At 38.1% G+C, this 23,475-nt stretch overlaps 1 protein-coding gene across 1 annotated transcript; it reads left to right on the forward strand.

The window, feature by feature from the left end:
• The first annotated feature begins 80 nt into the window (after positions 1–80).
• Positions 81–23,413, forward strand: LOC140944979 (sec1 family domain-containing protein 1-like). The gene is made up of 26 exons (XM_073394088.1): positions 81–158; positions 394–464; positions 1,682–1,770; positions 2,978–3,068; positions 3,321–3,443; positions 4,207–4,294; positions 4,512–4,601; positions 4,713–4,768; positions 6,559–6,641; positions 7,777–7,876; positions 8,013–8,161; positions 8,994–9,084; positions 9,672–9,748; positions 10,705–10,786; positions 10,941–11,000; positions 11,260–11,296; positions 12,282–12,349; positions 15,274–15,353; positions 15,434–15,496; positions 16,420–16,498; positions 16,925–16,978; positions 17,817–17,869; positions 18,916–18,952; positions 19,778–19,843; positions 20,167–20,238; positions 22,918–23,413. The coding sequence occupies exons 1-26, from the start codon at positions 128–130 to the stop codon at positions 22,945–22,947; spliced, it is 1,920 nt and encodes a 639-aa protein (XP_073250189.1). The 5' UTR covers positions 81–127; the 3' UTR covers positions 22,948–23,413.
• The last annotated feature ends 62 nt before the right edge of the window (positions 23,414–23,475 follow it).

Consider the following 23,475-nt stretch of genomic DNA (forward strand, 5'->3'; position numbering starts at 1 on the left):
CGCGTACTGGGAGGGATGAGTACTCCGAGATATACCCGAGCAACCAAATCGGAAGACTGGAGAGAGCATACACGTAGACATTCAACAGACACATCTACACGCATGCGTGTACCCTGGCAAATCCAAGATGGCGGCCAGCATTCGAGCCAGGCAAATAGGTAAATTCTCCCTAAATTTAGATCTTTATTTTATTTGATTTCATTTTTAAATCAATTAGCAATCGGAAAAGGTGCTCAGTATTGAAAGTCTTTAATCATGATTGTGATCGTCCAATTCATTTAAAAGTAAAACAGATGATTGTCGTCATTGAAAGTGAAACAACACGAGTTAAGTTGAGCTCTTTGATACCTTATTAAATTTTGTTTAACAAGAAAGTTTCATTTTATGTTTCAGATTCTTTAAAGCGCATGCTTAATCTTAATCAACCACTCACGAAGTCAACTGCTATCGAGCCAGTATGGAAGGTAAGGTTAGGGAATGATTCTAGCAGATAAAAAATATTAAACAGTATTATACTATTAGTCATAACCATGACAAAATTCTCAAATCAACTCTCCTGATTTTAGCACTAATAGGACAGTGTAATAGGACAGATATGGCTTTTTAATTTCACTGCTAGCAAAAAAGTCTTGGAATTTCTTTTATCACAAATTTTGTCCTGGTTATGATTAATTGATAACATAACTTCATGTTGTCCAGTTAGGTCCGTAATCATGCTCTTGGGATTAAACAAACTGGACTCCCCCAGTTTTGTTTTTCACTGGTATGATTACTGACCGAATTGGACTCCACTTAGTCCTATTAGCATTATTTGTTATTTTCACCACTGCGTGTCCTTCGAAATCAAAACTCTTTGAAATAGACTTTCATCAATCAAAAAATGAAAATATCTCCAGTACCTCTTTTGGAAACAGGCTGTTAGGCTTTTAGAAAAGAACCTCTTGGAGTTCCCCTTTCCGGGGCTGTCAACCCCCCACATTCTCAAATATTGAGAATTGATGGGGAAGGGATGACATATAAAGTCATAATGCACGGCATATAATGTCATTAATTTATGCAAAAAATACTTGTTGACTCCAATCGTCACACATTTACGATGACACAAACTGTGCAAAAAATATGTTGTTGGCATTGTAACATATGACCTGATTGGTGTGCTTCCCACAATGGCATACCAGAGTTTATGATCGATGGTAACAGTAAAATAGCTCAAACAACACAAAATAATTGAAATTTTATGCCAGAAAGTCTAGTCTACAAGAAATGGCAAACTTCGGCAATTATCCGGGAGATTTCAGACTCTAATCTGGAGACTGGGAAATACGGTCCAAAATCTGGAGTCTCCTGCATTATCCAGGAGAGTTGACAGCGCTGCCTTTCTGTAGGGGCAGGGATGCAGTTAATAAAAATTAATGAAAAGTACTTACTGAATTGATAAATAAATAAATACAGTGGAACTCTGCCTTACAACCTCCCCGTTTATATGACCACCTCATTATTGTGACCATAATTTTTCTTTCAACACAAACCTAAAAATCACTTAGTCATTTTATTTTGAAGACCCAGTTGATGTGTCCACCTCATTATTATGACCAGGATTTAATGCCCCAGCAATGGTCACATTAACATGGTTCCATTGTTAATCCTAATTTGTTGGCTATGTTCTTCTATCATTGATTAGGTCCTTGTGTATGACAGATATGGCCAGGATATCATCTCTCCTTTGCTTAATGTCAAGGAACTTCGAGAAATGGGAATTACACTACATCTGTATGTTGAGTGTCTATTTAGCCCCCCTTTTGGTAGAAATGAATTGAATATTATATTTGAACCTCCATTAAGCAGGCAACCTATTAAGAGGCCACCCTCTATTAAGCGGCCAGTAATCAAAGTCCCAAAATAACATTATTGTGGAAAAGAGTGGGAAATTGTACCACAAGTAAGCGGTTGCGGCCACCCTTTGGCCATTCCAACAAGAGTTCTACTATTGTTGTCACCTTTATTAAGTGGCCATCAAGCGCTTGATACTCTTAGTTTGGCTTCATTTTAATTAAGAATGTGATAAATGGAAATTCAGTCTGAGAAAGAAGGTGACGACTGATTGTGGACAGGTAATGCTGCTCCCATCGCTCAAGTGTTTCAACATAATTATGCTAATTTATGACAAACCTCTTTAGTGGCCACTTGCCAGTACCTTGAAGGTGGAGGTTCAAACTGTATACCATTACTACATCTAAGGTTTTTGCGGCTTTGTGACTAAAAACAAAATTGTAATAGTGGCAATGTCTTTGATCTTACAGTGGACATTCCAAAACAGGATGGCATGCATGATGTGACATCACCAGCTAACACTATTATGAGACAGATCTGCTGATTACTAGAGCTATATGCTAAGGGTGTTCTCTAAACAATCATCCAAATAATCTTGTTTGCCTCAAACCCTGAAACCTGCATGAGCACCAAATGTTTCTTCCCATATTTTCTGTAAACAAACCTTAAGGTAGCCCGAACCTATTTATATGCGTGTTGGTTACATTTTTGATTTGCGTTTTTCAGAATGAAATATTCAACCGATTTCTATGATTTTTGGCATCCTTAACAAACAATAATAGAACTCTGAAAATGCAAATCAAAAACATAACCAACACGCATATAAACAGGTTCAGGCCACCTTAGTAATTTTAGCAGGCATCTTATTATACACATAAAGCAAAAACTAGCCATAGTCCTTTGGGCGTCCCATTAACACAGGGTTCATTGTGTCTGTACTGCAGTTCTACCTAAGGATTTGCAATATCACACAGGGCTAAGGATTAACCTGCACCCCTTCTGAAGTGTCTATATAGGATGGTCTGAAGCCATTTTTAGATGGCTTGGTCAATTGAGATGAGCTGGAAATTTAATTATGTGAGAACCATCCTTCAGAAGAAAGATCACTGTACTGATTTCTTAATTCTCTTTTTTTTTTATTTTACAGACTACTGCATTCTGATAGAGATGCTATTCCTGAAGTACCGGCCATTTATTTTGTTCTCCCAACTGAAGAAAATGTCAAACGGATTTGTCAGGTTGGGGTTTTTTCCCGTTAATTTTGGGATCCATGCCTGAGATAAAGACTGTGTTTGACTTTCAATTCCTTGTCAAAGATACCCCACTCTCCCCTCCAACAATGTGAGGTACACACCACTTTAGGCTAGGAACGCCATTAGTCAAAGTGACGATCAAAGCAGCGTACTACCACCTACCAATACTGTATTTTAGATGTCAGAAATTGTAATTCATTTATTGTTAATTTATTTTTTATCTATATTTTTAAACAGGATTGTAAAAACCAACTGTATGAGTCATATTACCTCAATTTCATTTCTGCAATTTCAAGACATCGATTGGAAGACCTTGCAACAGCAGCTCTTCAATCTAACAGTGTCACTCAAATAACTAAGGTAACACAGTTGATTTACAAAGCTTTCTGAAGGCTGTTAAGTGGTTTTATTTTGTGACGACAATAGTATGTGTACTCTGATTAACGGCTAAGCGAGAAAGATTTTCTTGTAATGACCAGGTATTGCTAGCTACATGTAGTTACCCAAAGCATATACAATCTGTGTTTAACTTGATAGTGGACATTCATGCTATCTAAAAGGCTGTCTAAAAAGGGTCTGCTGACCAGTGTCACATGACTGTATCATGGACCGAAGTGTACAACTCACTGAGGTGATGTGTTTTTTAAAGTTATCCACTGACCAATTTTTGGTTGTAATTGATCACAGGCTCAGGTCCAATATTTCTCATTGTCAAAGAAACTGTCTTGTGGTTTCAATTGCCAGGTTTCATTTCAGTTCAGTGAATAGTGCTAAAAGGCCATACAATATAACTTATTAACCTCGTCTGTTTGGTCATTACAGGGAAATCTAAGACCTTTGCCTTGATGCATTGACCTCTCTCTTGGTTAATAAGCAAAGCTGTGCTCTGAGGAAAACTGAAGAGAGCCCAGTGTTCCGAAACTATAAAATCTAGGGTGCCCAGCACATGATTTGTATGAAAAATCTGAGATTTTCTTGTTGCCCGAGGGCAAAAGTTAGGCACCAAGGACCACCAGGCTCTGCTAGAGCACAGCCGTGATATTAGTTGTATTTAATGCTACATGTATAAGTGTTAGAAGTCATCATCTTAAAACTAATAATAAATTTATTATGTCTCCTGTAGGTGTTTGATCAATATTTAAATTATATTTCTTTGGAAGATGAAATGTTTACAGTGAGAAATCAAGACAGAGACTCAATATCCTATTATGGTAAGGTTATTAACTTGATCCATCAATTTCTGTCATTTTCTTCTTTAAAAAGTCACATGGCCTATGGATGAGACTTCCTCTTTACATGCTACTGTTTTATATTTTTTTGCTTTTCCTTTTAATAGTATTTCTAATTAATAATTAATGACTCGAGCAGTGAACATTTTTCCTCTTCGAATGCAATTAAAGATGTCTGTTTGTTTATGTTATTTTTCAGCACTTAATAGACCTGATGCAAAGGATACAGACATTGAAATGCTGCGAGATGTCATAGTGGACAGTCTTTTCTGTGTATTAGTGTCTTTAGGTTTGTCTTTATCATTTTAAAATAATTTAAATAATGTGCTGTGTTTTTATTGCTTAATGACGTTGCTGATAAGAAACTTGTATAAACAGAGCAATGCCGACGTTTTTGCAGGTACAGTGCCAATTATAAGATGCCCCAAAGGCAATGCTGCAGAAATGGTAGCTGAGGTAATATATTTTTTCACGTCTTTTAATTAGCCTGCATCGCAGCTAGACTTGTCACTTGAGGCCTGAATAGAGAACTTGTTATGGACTGTCCATATCAGGGATTTGGAATGTCTGCGATGCAAGCTACTTTTTGCCAGATAGGTCTGAATTCTAATGTTTTTTAGTCTGATAAACTTTGGAAAAACTAAAAGTCTTTGTTTACACTTACATGTATCAACCAAACTTTCTATTTAGTTACCTGAGTGATAAACCCAACTGGAATGATGGATAACAGAGCAAAACATTTAAATCTCTTGGCCAATCATGTACTTGCACCATTCTGAGTAGGTTTATCATGTCGATGAGACAAAAGAAAGTTTGGTCTGTTGCTGAGGTAGCTTCATTAGGGATCCTGTTAATGGAATATAGTTATGATAGAAATTAGTGTGATAATAGTGAAAAAAAAGGAACAGAGTGGACCTAAAGAGATGGCACCAGTTATTCAGTTACAATTTTACTTTTAACTGAATCATTGGTGCTTTCTTGAGGCTTCAAATTAAACTTTCTTCATCAGTAGGGACAATGACAAATGATAACCAACCAGTTAGAGTCATTATATTAGGTTAGGTTTTATTTCCACCTACCTTTGTCTACTTCATTAAATAAATGAATAAATAATAATTTGCAAGAGAAATTGGGGTAATCAAAGTGTGGTCCATTTTAGTCTATTGTCACACTTAATGGGGCTTAAGAACTAGTATGATAAAAAGTTACAGAGTGTTTTTGAGCAATCTTAGTGCCAGGCTGGTTGGTGTTAATGTCATTTGCCTACTGCAAAAACTGCAACAATACCAGATAAGTATCCAAAGACTGGTTTAGTCAATCAACTTAGGATGGTTAATTGTCTTTTTAGACAAGTGCAATTTACAATGACCATAAAACTCAGATGACCATGTAGCTGAGTTCAGTTTAGAGTTTCTTTAAGGTTTTTAGTAGATAGTGTTCAAAGTTAAAGATCCACCCATCTAGGGGGTCTGGGGCCATGCTCCATGAAGAATTTTTAAAAACTGAATGCCAGCAAATACATGTACATTTTGAAGATGATGTGAACTGCAGAAATACAAATTTTAAATGAAGATATGATTGTCGCAGTTGTAATTGCAATTTTTCTGAATTTTTGGGGGGGTTTATTTGCAATTGCTTAAATTGGAATTACCACGATCATATCTTCATTTTTATGTACATTGTACATTTTGTAAGCATCTTAGGCATGAAGACCTTTTTCTTAGATGGGTGACATAAGCCAAAATTAAACAGTCAGAATAACACTGATGTAAAATTGATAAATGTTTGAAGAGCAATTGAGGGCCAACAAAGCATGTATGCCAAACAGTGACCTGGGTTGTTGCTTTTCTATAGCACACCAGCAAATATCAATAATTATTTTTCCAAAAGACCATGGTATAGTTCGCCTCAAGAATGTTAATTTAGGGTCATTGTTTTGCTTCATTCCACCTCAGATCAGTCATTTTTGAATAAATATAATTATGTACACATAGTCAAGCATGACTGAAACTCTTCTTTGCAAGTCTAATTCTCTTCCTCATTCATATTTGGAAATCCTAAAGGGTGGACAACAATGCAGCCTCAATCATTATGACTGTTCTTAAATTTTTCCTGATTCTTTATGTTCTAAGCTCAGTTTAGTTTAATAACCAATCATCATTGTCTCCACATTGGAAGAACTAAATTGTAGTCAGATTTTACGATCAGGAGAAAGATGGATTTTTTGTGTCATTTTTTGCTTTCAGGCCTTAGATAAAAAGTTGCGGGAAAATCTAAGAGATTCTAGAAACAGTTTATTCACAACAGATATGCCATCTGGGCAGTTCAGGTTTGTAAATGTTTGATAAAACCATTAATGTACAGGTACTAATAACTGCTGTTCAGTTACCCCCATTAGCTAACTGCAGGTTGGGTAGCAGTTGGTCCCCAAGCTCAGCTGAACTGTTTTGTTTTCAACAAAACAGCTACTAGTTCAACAGATATGATACTAGATCAATTAAGTATAGGTAGTGACTGACTTCTGTGATTTCATGTCATGCAATTTTGGTCTGAAATCTTACTTTTGATTTCAAATCGAACTTGGGCTGCATTCTTGTCCAAATTTAAAATCCTGTGTATGATTTCAGACCAAATTGCACTCCACTCAGTTCAGTTACCATTATAAATGGACCGATTAGTTGCTGCCATTGTTGCCTTAATATGCTAACATCCAAGCTGACTGTCAATTTTAAGAAGAACATGTACTTATGTCCTCTTTGCATCAGCTTTGTTTCAACCTTGCAACTTTTTTTCTATGCAGAATGCAGGACGCCAGAGCTTCCTATTAAAGGCAATGTTGAATATTTGATTGAAAATCATTGGCATAACCTCTCCAAAGCTGTAGCCAAATTTATTTTTCTTAGCAATGCAATATCAAAAAAATGTGTATAGCCATGTTTGAGGTACATTGTATTTTCAAGAGGCACACACAAGCGATTCATAATGAAACTTTTCCTTTCTTGCTTGCCTTTACACATGTATACTAGCCTTGGGTCTGCTTTTATAGACAAGGTTGCAACCTCTTTACCTATTTACTTGGTAATATTATACATTGTACTTACTATCTGTCATCTCATTGGCTACGAGCCTACTGTTAATTTTGGAAATCAGCGCAACCTACAGATTAGTTACTTAACTGTTAGCAGATTAGTGACTAATCTGTAGGTTGTGCATGCAATGCATGTTTTGCAGGAGCAATGTCAAACTGCATTCCATGTGGTGCTGTGTTTGTCTTTACTTCCTTCAAAACAATGTGTTTTAAAACAATTATTATTAGATTCAGTTTTTGTGAGATCTGGATTTATCAAGGTCTTGGTAAGTGTTATCAGCCTCCACTTCTGGCCCCACTGATAACACTTACCCCGACCACATTAATTTTATTCTGGATATCACAAAAATCTCATCCAGTAACTATTTATTATTAGTTTTCAGCGACCAGTGTTGGTCATTTTGGATCGAAACATGGACTTGTGTACCCCACTACATCATACATGGACTTACCAAGCTCTTGTACATGATGTTCTGGTAAGAGAGGGATTATTATTAATTCTGTCGTGATTTACATGTAACCTTACATGTACATGTAGCTTGATCATTCTCTTTGCAATATTTAAATGTTTCTGCTTGTCTTCAAAACATAAGAATCATTCTTTGTTTGTAGGATTTACACCTGAACAGAGTTGTTGTAAAAGAATCAACTCCAAGTAGCGAGGAGCACACAGATCCACACCACAGGCATCCCAAGCAGACCAAAGTAAAAACATATGATCTTAGTACTACTGATAAGTTCTGGGGATCACATAAAGGAAGGTAAGCTTACCATTCCATAGGTATGTCAAAAAAGTTTCAATCATATTCAAAATCTTGGTAATTTTACTTTTGGGTCGCACTTGGGAGTTCTTAAAATCGTGTTTAAAATAATTATTATTGGATGTCTGTGCATTCCACATCGAACTGGAATTTGGAAGTGTTTGTTTTTGAGTAATGAGGAAAACTGGAGTATCCGAAGAAAAACCTCTTGGAGCAGGAGAGAGAACCAACAACAAACTCAACCCATATACATGTAATATGGTGGGAGGCAAGTGCTTTCACCAGTGGACCACTTTTGCTCCCCAAAGCAACCCACTTGAAGCACTAATGTGCTACCATCCATACCATATGATTAGCATATGAACAGCACACCTGGGATCAGTGTAAGATTCTTTAAAACTGCTCACTTAGCCCTCCCCTTACGCAACATTTTGCCTGAGGGAAGAAGTTAGTGTTAATGTTTGATTAAGGGAGGGGTAGGTGGGAAGTTTCTGAGAATCTCATACTTACACCACCTCTATATCACTCTGAAAAGAGTCACTTATTTAAAGACAATTTTCTCAGTATACTTTTTTAAAAGTTATTCACTGACAAGTTTATAACATGCAGAATTGACCCTATCTAGTAAAGCACCTGGAACAATAAGTCAATTTGGAAAATTGATTCAACCAACTAGCACTCTGTGACTGCTAAAATTCTTCAATCACATTCTTATTCCAGTCTTTCACAAGTTCCTAGTACCTAAATTTAGTCTTATAACTTTAGGATTTAGAGGAGCTAAACATCTCACGGCATTCATTAGTTTGCAGTATTATAAATTATTATTTTGCAGTCCTTTTCCAACAGTGGCAGAGTCAATACAGAAAGAACTTGATGAATACAGAGCATCAGAAGAAGAAGTTAAAAGACTCAAACATGTTATGGTAGGGAATGTAGTAATGTTTAGTATTTTTACCATAAATGTTTATGTAAGAACCTGTTTAAGCTAACTTAGGAAAATGCAGGTTTTTACTCGCGGGTTTTGACTGTATGTCTTGCTTTCAAAGTTCTCTCTTTCTTGAGTAGGATACTAGTCAGTTGAGGTAGTTTTGATTTCGTGTAATTATTATTACTGTCAACTTTTATGAGACTTGAATGAAGGCAACACAAGCAACATTGTCGCAGTTAAAGACTCGAACTTTGCAGTAGCTAAAAGAAACTAGCCTGTGTGGGATTCAAACCATTGAAGTTTGCAGTACCATTGCAGCACGCAACCAGTTTAGCTAACAAGCCAACTGGGAGCTGGTCCAGTAGTTGGTTTGATATAAACCAATTGTTTGTTGAAGTATGAAGATGAAAAAAACAATAACAATGAAAATGCGATTATCATATACCACAAATGCAAGATTTCATTGATGCATGCAAGTCAGTTGTATCAAGCATATTGAAAGCATATGGTTTCATTAATGAAATGCATTTCTATTCAAACTTATTTTAATAACAACAGAACATCATTCTGTTTTTGCTGCAGGGAATAGATGAGAGTAATGAGGAATCCATGGGTGAACTTCTCACTGACAGTACAGCTAAATTAACATCTGCTGTCAGGTAAACACCATTGCAAAAGGTGGATAGCGCTATCCAGTGGGGGATCCACAGATGGGGCCCGGGCCCAGCCCCTCCTTATTTTTAGACCGGGGCTTTTTTTTGGAGACCGCCCCCCCTCCCCTTATCTCAGGGTCTGGATGACCGCCACTGCTATCCACTGGATAAATCTATATCCATTGGTTAGTACAATTGGTTTCTCTAATACTTATCCACTACACAGCGATTTGTCCAGGGCCCGACATAAACATTTACCAACCGCCGTCTAAAAATGTAAAATGCACTTCTTGGGATTTTCAATGGTAGTCTTGGTGTAAGTGGTCGTAGACAATGCAGAAAGGAACATGGGAAGGCTTTGAAAATTAAATACCCCTTGTGCGGCAGCTTCTATGGAAAGTCATCTCGCCCGAAACTAGAGTCATGTCGCCCGAAATTTTTAGTCCAGTTGCCCGAAATTTTAATGAAGAGTGTATGTAATATATCGCGTTTTTTAAGCGATAATGAGGCAAAACAAGCGGAATAACTGTGTAATTACGTCTCTGATGCAATAGTGAGACGAAACAAGCGGATGCGTATCATATCCCGTTCTTCATGGGATGAAGAGACCAAACAAGTGAGATGACTGTGTAACATATCTCGTTCTTTTAGTCTTGATAAAACAAAACAAGCACGTCAAATGGGTAATATATCTTGTTCTTAAAGATTTGATTAAACTAAACAAGCGCGATTAAGATGTTAGGATGCTGCTGAGCATGAGAAAATTTCTGGCGAGATAACTCTGGTTTCGATATACCTTCAGGCGAGATGACTTTTGGACGACTTGACCGTAAACCCGTGGCTACAAGGCAGAATTGCGGAAGCGTTTCACAGAGCACTTTTCCCATGAAGGGTGCTGGTGATAATAAAACTGATTTCCCTGTGTTGCACCTTCTGAATCATTGTTTGTTTATGTTACACAGTTCACTCCCAGAGCTGCTTGAGAAGAAAAGATTGATAGATATGCACACCACTATAGCAACAGCACTGCTAGATCACATTAAGGTAGGGTATGATTGTATGTGTAATGCTAGCATTAGTGCCCATCAGCTGGCACAGCATTGGCCGAGTGATTCGTGCACTATCAGCACAGTATTATTAGCGTATATTATATAAAAGATTGTATATCCAACGGCATTTTTCTTGTCTATTCCCCAAGGCAGGAAAACTTGACGTGTACTTCGAGACGGAAGAGAAAATTATGAGCAAAGCCACTCTGGTAAGTTGACAGTAACAGCTTTTTTAGTTGCAAAATAAGGACATGAATGAGGACCCTTTTAGCGTAATACATTTAAGAAATAGTGTACAACATGACTGGTGCTCAAACAGAGTAGGTTTTTGTGACGAATGTGAATAATTATTGCACAAATTATGCAATAATTATGCACACTCGCCTCCATGGAATATTTTTTTGTGATCTTGAAATGACAAAGCGAAGACTATTATATATTTTTTTTACTTTTGAATTAATATTTCAGGACAAATCAATTTTGGAAATAATCCAAGATCCGGAAGGTTAGTTTGTTGGTCAGAAGAAGGGTCACACATGCAAATTAAAAATGTTACTGCAAATTAAAAATAGTACATGCAAATTAAAAATTGTACATGCAAACTAAAAATATTACCTGCAAATTAAATATAGTACATGCAAACTAAAAATTGTGCTGCAAATTGAAAATAGAAAACATATCGATGCAAATTGAAAATGAAACGTCCTGCCCGCAGTAATAAGTGATGAGGTCCTGGTCTGAGCCGTGCGACCTGGCCTTACAGCTGTCGGCCCATTCATGTTTCATGTTTGTAATATTTTTAGTTTGCATGTACAATTTTTAATTTACATGTCCAATTTTTAATTTGCAGCAACATTTTTAATTTGCAGGTAAAATTTTTAGTTTGCAGCAACATTTTTAATTTGCATGTGTGACCCTTCTGGGCCACCATAAATCAGTGTTGTAAAAGTAAAAATTTCCAGACTCTAAAATATTCACAACAGATAAACGGAAAGTATTATTTATTCGAAAATATTTTTCTGTTTCTGATTAAATTTAGATGTGTGCTGTTAGTTCACGCGTGACGTCAATCGTAATATCATGAAATGACAAAGGGACGCACAGTCGTCACGCAAAGAAGCGGCGCACTAGGTCAAATTTAGACGTTGGTTGCTTTTAATTTACGATTGACGTCAATGGTACTGTTATCGAAGTACAAAGGAGCGCACAGACGTCCCTCAAATAAGCTGCGCAGTAGCTCAGCTGCTTTGGCAATGCGGAACTAGAGAAAATGTAATCAGGCCGAGGAAAACCTCGGTGGATAACAGTGTCCTCGATCAGCATAATTCTTTATATCATACTTAGCTTTGTTAAATAATGAGTAAAAATAATTCCCATTCACTTACTTTGCCTCGCTTCTCAAAATACTGTAGCTTTAGTAGTCTTGTAGTGTTCTACAATCGTCGTATTTCCCTGAATATTTCTGATTATACCTATTTGTTCATCCACAGCTGGTACTCCTCAAGATAAACTTCGATTATTTATTATTTACTTTATTTCTGGACCAAACATGTCACCGGTAAGTCTGTGCGATATGGTGACAGTAAGTTTCCTACCTCCGTTTAACCCATTCGTTCCTGGAAATTTTGCCAAAACGAGTCTTCGGAATCTAGCCAAACCGTTATCTGGTCATTATCAGGCCAAAACTAACCAAAACGCTGTTTATAAGTCGAGCACTTCGCAGCTTTCCGTTGTGATGCTCAAGTTCGTGCATAAAAACAAAATAGCGTAACAACCCCCAACACTGTTGGGCCAACAGTGTTGGGAGTTGTTGCGTCCGTGTTGGCTGTGGTGTCTAAAGGGATGCAACAACACCCAACAATGTTGGGGCCTGTAGTGCATCGTGGGAAGGATGTAACCCATAAGACTATGGAGACCATGTATAATACACGTGCCGGGCCCTAGCAATGTCGAAAGAGCTGTTCAAGCGAATCCAACATTGTTGCGCCACGCTTCGGCGATGCAGTTGTCCCTTTCATAAACGGTCGCTGCCATGATTAAGACACTTAGGGTGCGTTCGATTGGGAAAACTGGATTTAGATGTTCAAAATCTAAATCCGGATTTCCCAATCGAACGCGAAATACGTCCTGAGGGTGGATTTCAATTAAGAAATCCAAATCCTCATTTTCTGCATTTCCCTTTTTGTCGTTCGATTGGGAACTCGTTCTCGTGAACAGTAGACTATCTTGTGCTAATTAGGCGGTACGCCTAATTAGCACAAGATAGTCCGCTGTTCACGAGAACAGTTTAGCAAATCCTTTTTCGGATTTCCCAATCGAACGACAAAAAGGGAAATGCAAAAAATGTGGATTTGGATTTCTTAATTGAAATCACCCTCAGGACGGATTTCTGGGAGGTGAAATCCGTTTTCGGATTTCGCGTTCGATTGGGAAATCCGGATTTAGATTCTGAACATCTAAATCCGGATTTCCCAATCGAACGCACCGTTAGAAAATTTTTCACCTGTTATTGAAAGCGTTTCTATTAAAAAGAAAGAAAATCGCAACCCAGGGTCGAACCCGGGCCTTTCGTATCCTGATCTCTCTGCCTTACCACTACATTGTACCACTTAGATTATAAGATTGTATTTTTCGCTTACTAGATTGTAAATAATTTTCAGCTTATAATTTTTAAGATTTTGCTAACACATTTTATCTTTTTAATCTTTAGCCATTAGTTTTTCTATTCTATATCTATATTATCATCTTATTTTATCATTTTTATTATCATAATTATTCATAATTTTTATTATTAGTAGTATTATTGTTTTTTTGTTGTTGTTCTGTTTTTGCTTTGTTTTTTCCCTATGGCGCATTTGATTATATTTACAAGGCTCGAAATAATTTCCGGAGAGCCTTCAGACACGATGACCGGCCAAATTCATTTTAGCTCGGTCACTTATCGTTTCTGGCCGGTCAAATTTTAACTCTTAAAACAAGGGCCCATGAACCAAAAATGGCTTTATATATTCCAAAAAACAGCTATGGGTTCAGATATTTCGCGGGTTCGCGGGGCCGCGAAATTTGTTAGAAATCCTATCTAATAGATGTCGATACAACGTAACTGAAACTTATCTCGGCTATTGGGGCTGTTAATTGCCGTCACGTTCATTCCCACCACGAGCGAACAACGTTCCAAAACTACCAGGCATAAGTTATGTTGGGAACAACTGGGCACTAGTCATGATGTTTTAAAATGCTTTGCCATTTGCTCATTTCTCGAGCGCTTTGTAGTTAAAATAGCAAGTGATTACCTCTGTTAAAAAACTTTAAACACGCTCGTCAAATCAGCGCAAAATCGATCGATTTCTAGCGAAATTTGTCCAGAAAATTCCACGAAATCGGCCGTTTTTCCCTGTTTTTTTTCGGCGAAGTTACTCCCGAAAATTTCCGCGAAATTCCCGCAATATCAGCCTATTTTTTCGCGAATCTCTCTAAAAATCCCGCGAAACTTGACTTTTTTCTCCGCGACCGATCAGACGCCATATGTTGCTTAACTCATAAAAGTGAAAATATTCTTAATTTTGTGACTGAAAGCGCGTGAACCCCAATGTCTGTTTCAATGCGCGAATTGTAAACAACGTTTCTAGTTGTTTTTCACCCAGGATTTCAGATCAACGTTTCGCAATGCACAGCGACTCGCTACATACTGATAACAATTGAAACAACTGATTTCATTTTCAATACGATCGATTGTGACAAGTCAACATGACCGGCAAGACGAAAAGTTGACTGGTCAACTCCCCAATAAGTCCGGACATTGTCCGTTGACCGGCCGTTATTTCGAGCCCTGTATTATATAGATATTTGCGCCTTATAAGTTTTCGAAATTAATTAATTATTACATTACCACACCGACCTGCCAAAATTCCGAAAAAATTAAGTACATACACTAGCGAAATGTTTTTCTTAACTGTTATACAATAACAGGCGACCCTAGCCCTTTCCATAATTTTTATCGTAAATTCAACTTGGGCTTCAACTTTGTTCTTTCTAAAACTATTCAAAAACGTACTATTTGCCTTATTGTAACTTAATCCAGGGAATATATTACATCCATCATGAGTAAAGGCTTGGTTACCAATGGTGGCATCGACCGTTAAAAATAGCAACGACCGTTTATGAAAGGAAAATAGGCTTCGACGATCCCGGAACAAAGGAAATGTTGGGAGTATTTGACCGATTTCCAACTTTGCACAACAACTCCCAGCAAAATGCAACAACATGCAACAGGCTGTGCAAACGGACGCATCATGCAAAATCCAACAATGTTGGGAGTTTTTGGCCAGCAATGTTGTGTCCATTTGCACGGGGCTTAAGATGTCGAAGTTGTCTGTTAGCGTTAAAACGGATGACGTTACAAGCGTTACAAAAGTTTTCTAAGCAAACTCACCCTGATTCTTTAACCCGTCTTTGTTTGTTTATTTGTTTGTTTGTATACAGGCGGAGCTGGATCAGTACTGTTCAGCCTTGTTAGAAGCCGGAGCTGACCTCACACCGTTAGACTTCATCAAGAAATGGAAGTAAGCGGAAAAAAAATCTTAAATTAAAGCAGGTAGCCAACCTTATAGCATTAATGATGTGAATATATCGTGTTTTCTAGAGCGTTTACCAAAATTGCCGTTGGTCCTCTTCAGTCGGGAGGCGGGGGTCAAAATACATATAGGTGAGTCTATCTTTTTCATCTACCGATAAAACATCTTACTTACCCCTGGCCATTTTTTAGCCAAGTGCGAGGCAATGGTAGGAGATTCCGAAAACGTGGCATCCAGCGTTCCTGTGTTGTTTTCATTTGTTTGTGTAGGTGGGCTATTGTTTAGAAAACTCGTATACCCGTTCCTTCGTTTTTATGTTTTGTGACTGTAATGGTCATCTTGTGATAAAATGGACCTTCAGCGACGGCAATGAAAACATCATCATTAAAAGGAGGCGTGATGTACGTGCAGAGATGTTGTTTTTGTCATCAAACCTATTGCTTTTTTGACGTTTTGGTTGCCATCGACGTCGTGGTCCTTAAGAAGAATCAAATGAATGACAGGACGACCCCTGGATCGAAGTTACAGAACTTAGTGGTTTTAGGCTAGCTCACATTGTACGGGATGGTTCCTCTTTGTGCATCAAAAGCTTTCCCGTAGAGTATTTGAACACCTGTTCACACTGCGCCAATCTGAAGAGTAGCATACGATCCTATCCAATATGTGACGATCCACTTTCAAGGTCGGCGCGGTGTTGCTTAGTCCCTAGGCCTCAATTTTTCGCGCGGCCAAAGCGTTTCGGATCACGTGGTCCAAGCGAAAATGTGCCTCGAATACGTCACCGAAGTGAACTGACTGAGAGGGACTGGGAAAACGCCCTACAGGTTTCGTACAGGGACTTGGCAAGGGGCGGTGCAGCATCGCTCCTTTACAGAAACCATGCCAAAATCACGCAAAAACGCCAAAACCACGCCAGTCAAATTGTGAACAGCAAACCTATCCGGTACGATACTTTTTTCGCGCAACGCAAGAATTATCTGGAATAAAGTATACGTGGACCGGGTATTACCGTTTACCTCCGTCTTGAAAATTCGTGTATTTTACTTTTTTTCAGCGCTATGTTTTCACGGTTCATGAATACAGGATCACAGTTTGTTATGGAAGGAGTCAAGAATCTAGTTGTTGGAAACAAGGTACACGGTTTGTACGGGTCATGGAAAACCTGGGAAGGCATGAAATTTCTGGAATTTTATTACCAGTGACAGAAACTCGTGGCAAGTTAAAGTCATTAGTTACTGCAGATATCAAAGCAAGAACAGAGAAGCATAGAGACAAGTAATTAAACAGCATGATCGGCATTTTGGTGAACACCAGAGTTTGTGTCTGTTGAACTGAGTTAGGTAAAAAATCCCTCAAAACAAGAATAGTTTTGAAACTTTTTGTAACGTAAGGCCATGGAAAACGGGAAAATGTGATGAAAAAAAGTTATGGAAAGTTACGCGATTTGAAACGCTAAAAAAAAAAGAACCCTGAACGACTAAAGGTTGTTAATGCGAGTAGTGAAAACGCTGCGTGGAAGATGTTCAGATTTTTATTTCTCGCTGAATCTTTTTTCGTAGAATTTACCTGTGACTCGCATCGTAGACGCGCTGATGGACAATAAGGCAAATCCGGTAGGCAAGAATTCATTTGTTTTAGTATCCTAATTGAAATTCTTGGCGATTTTAACTGTAAAGTCAGGTCATTTCGATGACTATCTTTAAATCTGTGAAAGAAATCTCATCTTGTGACCATTAAGATGAAAGCTGTCAGAGAGGATAAGCATCACGTTAACGTCAAACGGCGAACGCGAATTTGTACCACGTGACCAAGTTTCATCTTTACTTGTCGTTTACTGTTCATTATTTCTACACATAAATTAGGAGTTTCACGCAATTTTTTATCCATAAGAATTGTCTTGAGCTGTTTTTATCTGCTCATTTTCTATTTTGAGAAATTCTTAACTTGAATCTGAGGTTTGACGTTTGCCGTTTGCCGTATATGTGAAGCTTAAAATCTCTATTAAACAGTAGTTTCCAGTGGTGCTTTTAATTATGCTGTACCAGGTGGTTCTAACTTCAGAGTCAGGATGAAATCTTGAAGTGTAACCATTCAAATGAAAGGTACTGAGCAGTTCTTTTCCGTGGTACTGTTTATTATGCTGTACTAGGTGGTTCTAACGTTTGAGTCTGTGGATGAAATCATGAAGCGTGACCATTTAAATGAAAGCTTCTAAGCACTACTTTTCTATGGTGCTGTTCATTATGCTGTACAAGGTGGTTTCAACTTCAGAGTCTGGAGGAAATCTTTGAAGTGTAACCATTCAAGTAAAAGCTACATGTACTGAGTAGTCTGTGGATGGAATTCTTAAGTTTGACCATTCAGTTTAAGCTATTCAGCAGATTTATTCCATGATTCCTTTTTTTTGTTCGAATGTCATCTATTAAAGCGGCGCGGTACTAACTTTTTCAGGAAGTTGAAGATTACAGATATTTTGATCCAAAGATGCTACGGGTAACAGATAGGTGTGGATTTTTCTTATATTACATGTTTTGCTTTTCATACCATTAAAGTACAATAGAATTATTCAGATTACCAATGATGGTAGGATAAAACATTGTGCTAAATCTTCTGGTGAGTAAACGAGAAAGATAAAAAGAGGCATTGAATCTTTGGGAGACGGGGAGGCTTTAACCGAGGTCCGAGCCCTTGCCCTTTTATATACCATTTTTGACAGAAAAGATACCCCTTTTGTTGACTCTCTCCTTCCTCTGACTCGTCCCCAGTCGTCTCTTAGTTGTCTCTACTGATTAATTATTTACTAGGGAAGCGCTTGGGTTATGCGCGCGGGGAAGATGGGAATCCCCTTTGTTAAAGAGCCCGTTCTAGTCTTCCACGCCGAATACTAAAAATGAGAGACGACTGGGGACGAGTCAGCTCCTTCCTCTCATTTTTGCCTCGTCGTGAGAGACACCTCTGCTAGCAGGGAACCCCTTTCGTATCCCTGACTTTGAAAAATGAAAATTAGAACGTTTTCTCGACTTTTTCACAGCCATAAACGCATCTGTAAGCCCTTTTGGGCATTTTACAGACTGAAATGAAAAATTTCCCTACACTTTCAAATACATCAACTGGTTAAATCCCTGCCCTTTCATATACCGTAAAATTCCGAAAATAAGCCCCTCCATGTATAAGCCCCTCAAACTCGTAACGCAAAAAAACCTCCGTTAAATCGCCCCTCCAAATATAAGCCCCCCCCCCGGGGGGGGGGGGGGCTTGTACTTGGGAATTGCCCTCAAATACAAAGTAAAACAAAGAAAAAACGGTAAATTTCCTCCCAACTATACGGCTGGCCCAATCGATTTTGAAATGCAAATTTTGACGTGCTTACACACTACACACGTTTTCCCGCCCATAATGCAGAAAGCACATATTTGCTTTAGCCTCTGATTGGTTCGTTTGATTATCGGCCTGTGTTGTGATTGGTCATTCTTCAAAAGCCCTGAAGTCAACTGACACTGAAAATCACGGTCACCGTATTTCAACTGGTTTATTTCTATGTGTTTTACAGTATGTCTATACCACGAAACAAGACACCTTTTAGCGAGGTAAGATAATTTGATACTCAAAAGTGTTGACCCCTGTTGTTTTAATGGAGTCTATTAGAATGATCATGTCTAGCTGTAGGCTCTCTCGGCCCTTTTCAAAGGAGGAGCGGGGTTTCATTTCCCAAACATCGGTTGGTAATCGTTACTTTACAGAAGTTGAATTGTCCATCTCCATAAATGTAAAAAAAAAAACGGCGCAAAAATCTTCAGAGTTGTTGAAAAAGGAAATAAGTCTGACTTTTTCGTCTTCTGCCAGAGAACGTGTCGCTAGAACGGCGAATGCCCCACTGACTTTCCGTTAAAACAGTGAATTTTTATAGTTCTGTGGTTTTTATTATTTATTCAAAATATTCCTCGGCCAATCCTTCATAATCAGCTAGCGTTGACCAAATTTGGAAGATGTTTAAGGAAATTGATCCGATTGACGTCAGCCGTGTTGATATCGGCTGTAAAAGGGACGCACGAGCAAATGGTGTGGTGACTCACTTGTTTTGGAGTTGCATAGCTGAAGAAAATGGCGGAAAATTTCACTCTTTGTGTGAAGCCGAACTTCGCCTCAAGAACGTAGCAAGAATAGACAAAAAATACCACGCGACCGATGGCAACTGCTATTTGAAAATTATCTGCCAAAAATAAACTACCCTTCATATCCTGAATCAGCCGAACTTTGTAACTTAATAATAAAGAGGCAAGCAATTTAGCTTGCTCTGAGCTTGGAAATATTTGAATTAATAATGACACCCTTCTCGATCTGCATAATTCTCCATATCATACTCAACTTCATCCAATAATTGCTAATAAAATATTTTGCCATATTCTTGGTAGGCGATTGTGTTTATAGTTGGAGGTGGAAATTACATCGAATACCAGAACCTGATGGACTATAGTAAGGTATGTTACGTTCAAATGCTAGTCGGACAGTAAATAATAAATAGTATAGCTGATGCCCGAGGAGCTAAAAGAATGCCCGCGTGCTCAATACGCATTTCAGCTCTTATTGGTCAACATTTTGGAAAAGAAAAACTATACATTATGTAACTTACCAAATGACAACATAGTTCGGGGTATCTTAAATCACAAGTAGCCTTGCTGTATTCAAGTTTAAAAGTTGAAAAACCCTTGAAAATTCTTGTTGTAAAAAAAGATCTCCAAAATTTCACCATTTCTTGGAAGTAACGTCTCTTCTTTATCATTTCTTTATATTTTCATTTCAGAGACACTCCGGTGGAAAGAAACTTCTTTATGGTGCAAGTGAGGTCATGAATGCATCCCAGTTCCTTAAACAGGTTAGTTTACTGATCAGTAGATTATATAAGAGGCAACTTTCGAAAATTGTTGATAAACTTTCCACAGCAAATCTCCTTCACTAGTCAGTGTGCTGTATCAGAAATAAGGTACCGTGTCTGTCAGGACGTTTTCAAGTGCACTTTAAGGCTACAGTTATTTGCGGGTCTTGAATATTGCAATTTCGGAAACTGCGTATTCTGAGATGTTGCAAAGATCTGGTTGCAAATAGAATAAATTTCGCAAATGCAAATTATTGCGACAGCTAAATTTTCAGGGATTGGCTGATCAATGGGAAAAAACAAAGATACGTTAACCCTTTGAACGCTGGGCGAATTTATTTCTATTTTTTATCAACAAAGTAGATGCAATTTAACAAAAATAAGATAAAAGTCTTTTCACGATTTGAGCAACTTCAAGTTGCATGTTTAGCTAAAATGTCAGGGATTTTATACACGTGTTAACTTTGAACATTGCTTAGTTCACTCTCAGACTATTTTTACAAATGGATTAAGATTAAAAACGAAAGCTGTAAGTTCACATACCATGCCTGGAGTTGCACTTGGGCCCTGTTTAACGGTCTGTCCTCTTTCAGTCAGTAGGGAACTTAACGAACAACGACGGCGACGGCGACGGCGACGGCGACGGCTACGAAAACGTCACTTAAAAAGTGCATCCCGCAAACTTTATCGCGCTTATTCCATCTCGTTCAATTCGTCAAATGTTGGCCAATTTTTTGGGAGTTGAATTCTAAAGAACGGTATCAAATTTCAGGAAAAGAAAAAAAAAGTTGTTGTCTTGTGTTCCCGTCCTTGACAAAACGTGAAATTAGGCAAAGAAATGTACAAAAAAGCGTGATGTGCGTGCAAGTTGTTTTTTGCTACTATAAACCTATTGCTTATTTGCCATTCCAGTTGCCGTCGCCATCGTCGTTGCTTAAGCTCCCTACTAGTAAAAGAATGGGAAACTTTCTTCCCGGATTTCCTTAAAAGAGGAGAAGGATGGGAAGATGGAAAGTGAAGCTGTCCGCAGCCTTTTATTGGCTAAATCGAGTGATTACTTTCACTTTAAGCCCCCAATATCCAGGCGCAAGTTCCCCTTACTCATCTTCCCACATTTTCGTGATAAATAAGTTGAGAGAATAGACCTTATCACGGTTTTGGAAGCCTTCTTGACGAATAGGAAACCGCGTGAGAAATTACAGTGTTTGTACGAGAATCTAATGTCGAATAATTTCCCTAAAAGGGCTGCTCTGAAAAATAATAATAATAATAATAATAATTACATTCGAAGCAAATTGTTCTTTCTTTTCATTGGCCAAGCGCCCACCACGTGACCTGCAACTAACTGCCTACAAATAATGGTCTGCTCATGCGCAATGCCGTCCAACTGTGTTTGGCTTAAGTGTGTGGCTTAGTGTTTGGCTGCAAATAATATTCTGCACATGCGTAAAGGAAACCGTGCTTTTCTCTTTCTTGCGATCGCTCTTGCGTGAAAACGGCAGATCGCTTCGCTTCCCGAGGATATTCATTAAAACAAACTCGGTGATCGAATGATAAAACAATTATTGAACTCTGTTATAGCAAAATATCGTGATTTGTCAGTGTCTCGCAGATCAATTATTTGTCTCGGCCTCCGGCTTCGGGAAATAATTGATCTGCTCGCCACAGACAAATCACGATATTTTGCTCAACCTCGTCAAATAATTGTAAAAACTTTATTTACGTGTTTATTTAAGGTCTATTTACGTAATTGTAAACTGAAACCTCACCCCTAACGTTTCTACTAAAAAAATTGGAGGGCGTTACATGCAGCTACATGCGCTAGTACCACTTTTTAAAATTTTGTATACACATGTCTGTAAAAATTTCTCTTCCTGCGGACTAAAATTTCCCGGGAAAAATTGCAGACAAATATATGGAAATCAAAAGCAAGCGTGTGGAGGAATTGAAGCACAGTTACCGCTCCCAAAAGTTGTTAGGAAAATCCTCTGCTGTGTAGCTTTAGTTTACATTTCATATTTTTCTCAGAACAGCCGTTTTACGGAAATAATCATAACTATAACACAATTCTTAAATCTGATTGGCTATCAACTGCCCTGATTTCAGCCTTAATAGGACAGTTAAATAGGACAGTACGCGTCATGCCAAAGTAATTGGACAGTACGCGCCATCACGCGCGCGCTGAAATGGCTTTTTTTTTCACTGTTAGCAAAAAAATCTCTTGCGTTTTGATTAAAAAGAGCCTAATATATCACAAATTTTGTTAAAGTTATGATTAATTGGTAACAGAACTTCGTGTCGTCCAATTCGGTCTGTAATCATACTCGTGATTAAACAAATCGGACTCCCGCTACGCGGTCGTCCGATTTTGTTAATCACTCGTATGATTACAGACCGAATTGGACTCCACTCAGTCCTGTTACCATTACTTATTCGACATTTGATTCTCATACAAACACTGTAATTTCTCGCGCGGTTGCCTTCTTGTCAAGATGGCTTCCAGAACCGCGAAAAGGTCCCTTTGGTGATCATTTCATTGATTCTCAGATCATTTTTTCCCGCGATGAGACATTATATTGTGAGGAGAAAATTGATGTTGGTCGCTCTTGGGACCTCCAAGTGTTAAGGGCTGATGGTAAAAGTCAGAATTATTAACGGCGCTATTCTCTCTGTTTACAGTTGGCACATATTGCTGAAGATTCGTCTTAACAAGTGAGCGACCAACGGAATTCAACGCCGAGCAAACCTCAGGGTTCGATGTTCCGTTCGGAGCTAAAATGTTCATCACCAGAAATGAAGAGGATAGAATTTATTTATGAAATGCCGACGATAAGGAATCTCTGTAGTGAGGTTCTCTTAATCAAGTCTCCTCTCAGGAGATTGAAGACTTGACTGAATAAGTAACAAGAATAAAAGATAAATTTGTAGATAGTGAAGGTCTGACACGTTCTGTGGGCTAGTTTCTAGAGCAATTACCTGCAGTACAAACCACGTTAAACGTGAGGTTCAAAGATTGCACTTGTGTTCCCTCAGAGAAGTGATTTTTAATTTTAACTCTTTGTACTCATACCAATGATCTTTTCCAATAACATGGTTCTCTCCACTCCACTGTAAGATCCGAATATCTTGATCATTGTATAAAAGGTCTCAAAATAAAAGAATATATCAAAACGAATGTAAGAAAATACTTGTTTAGATCGTGTGGCAGATGCTACAGGGGAAAGGAGAAATTCGCGT

The sequence above is a fragment of the Porites lutea genome, chromosome 7 (genome assembly GCF_958299795.1).
Source record: "Porites lutea chromosome 7, jaPorLute2.1, whole genome shotgun sequence".
Classification (NCBI taxonomy): domain Eukaryota; kingdom Metazoa; phylum Cnidaria; class Anthozoa; order Scleractinia; family Poritidae; genus Porites; species Porites lutea.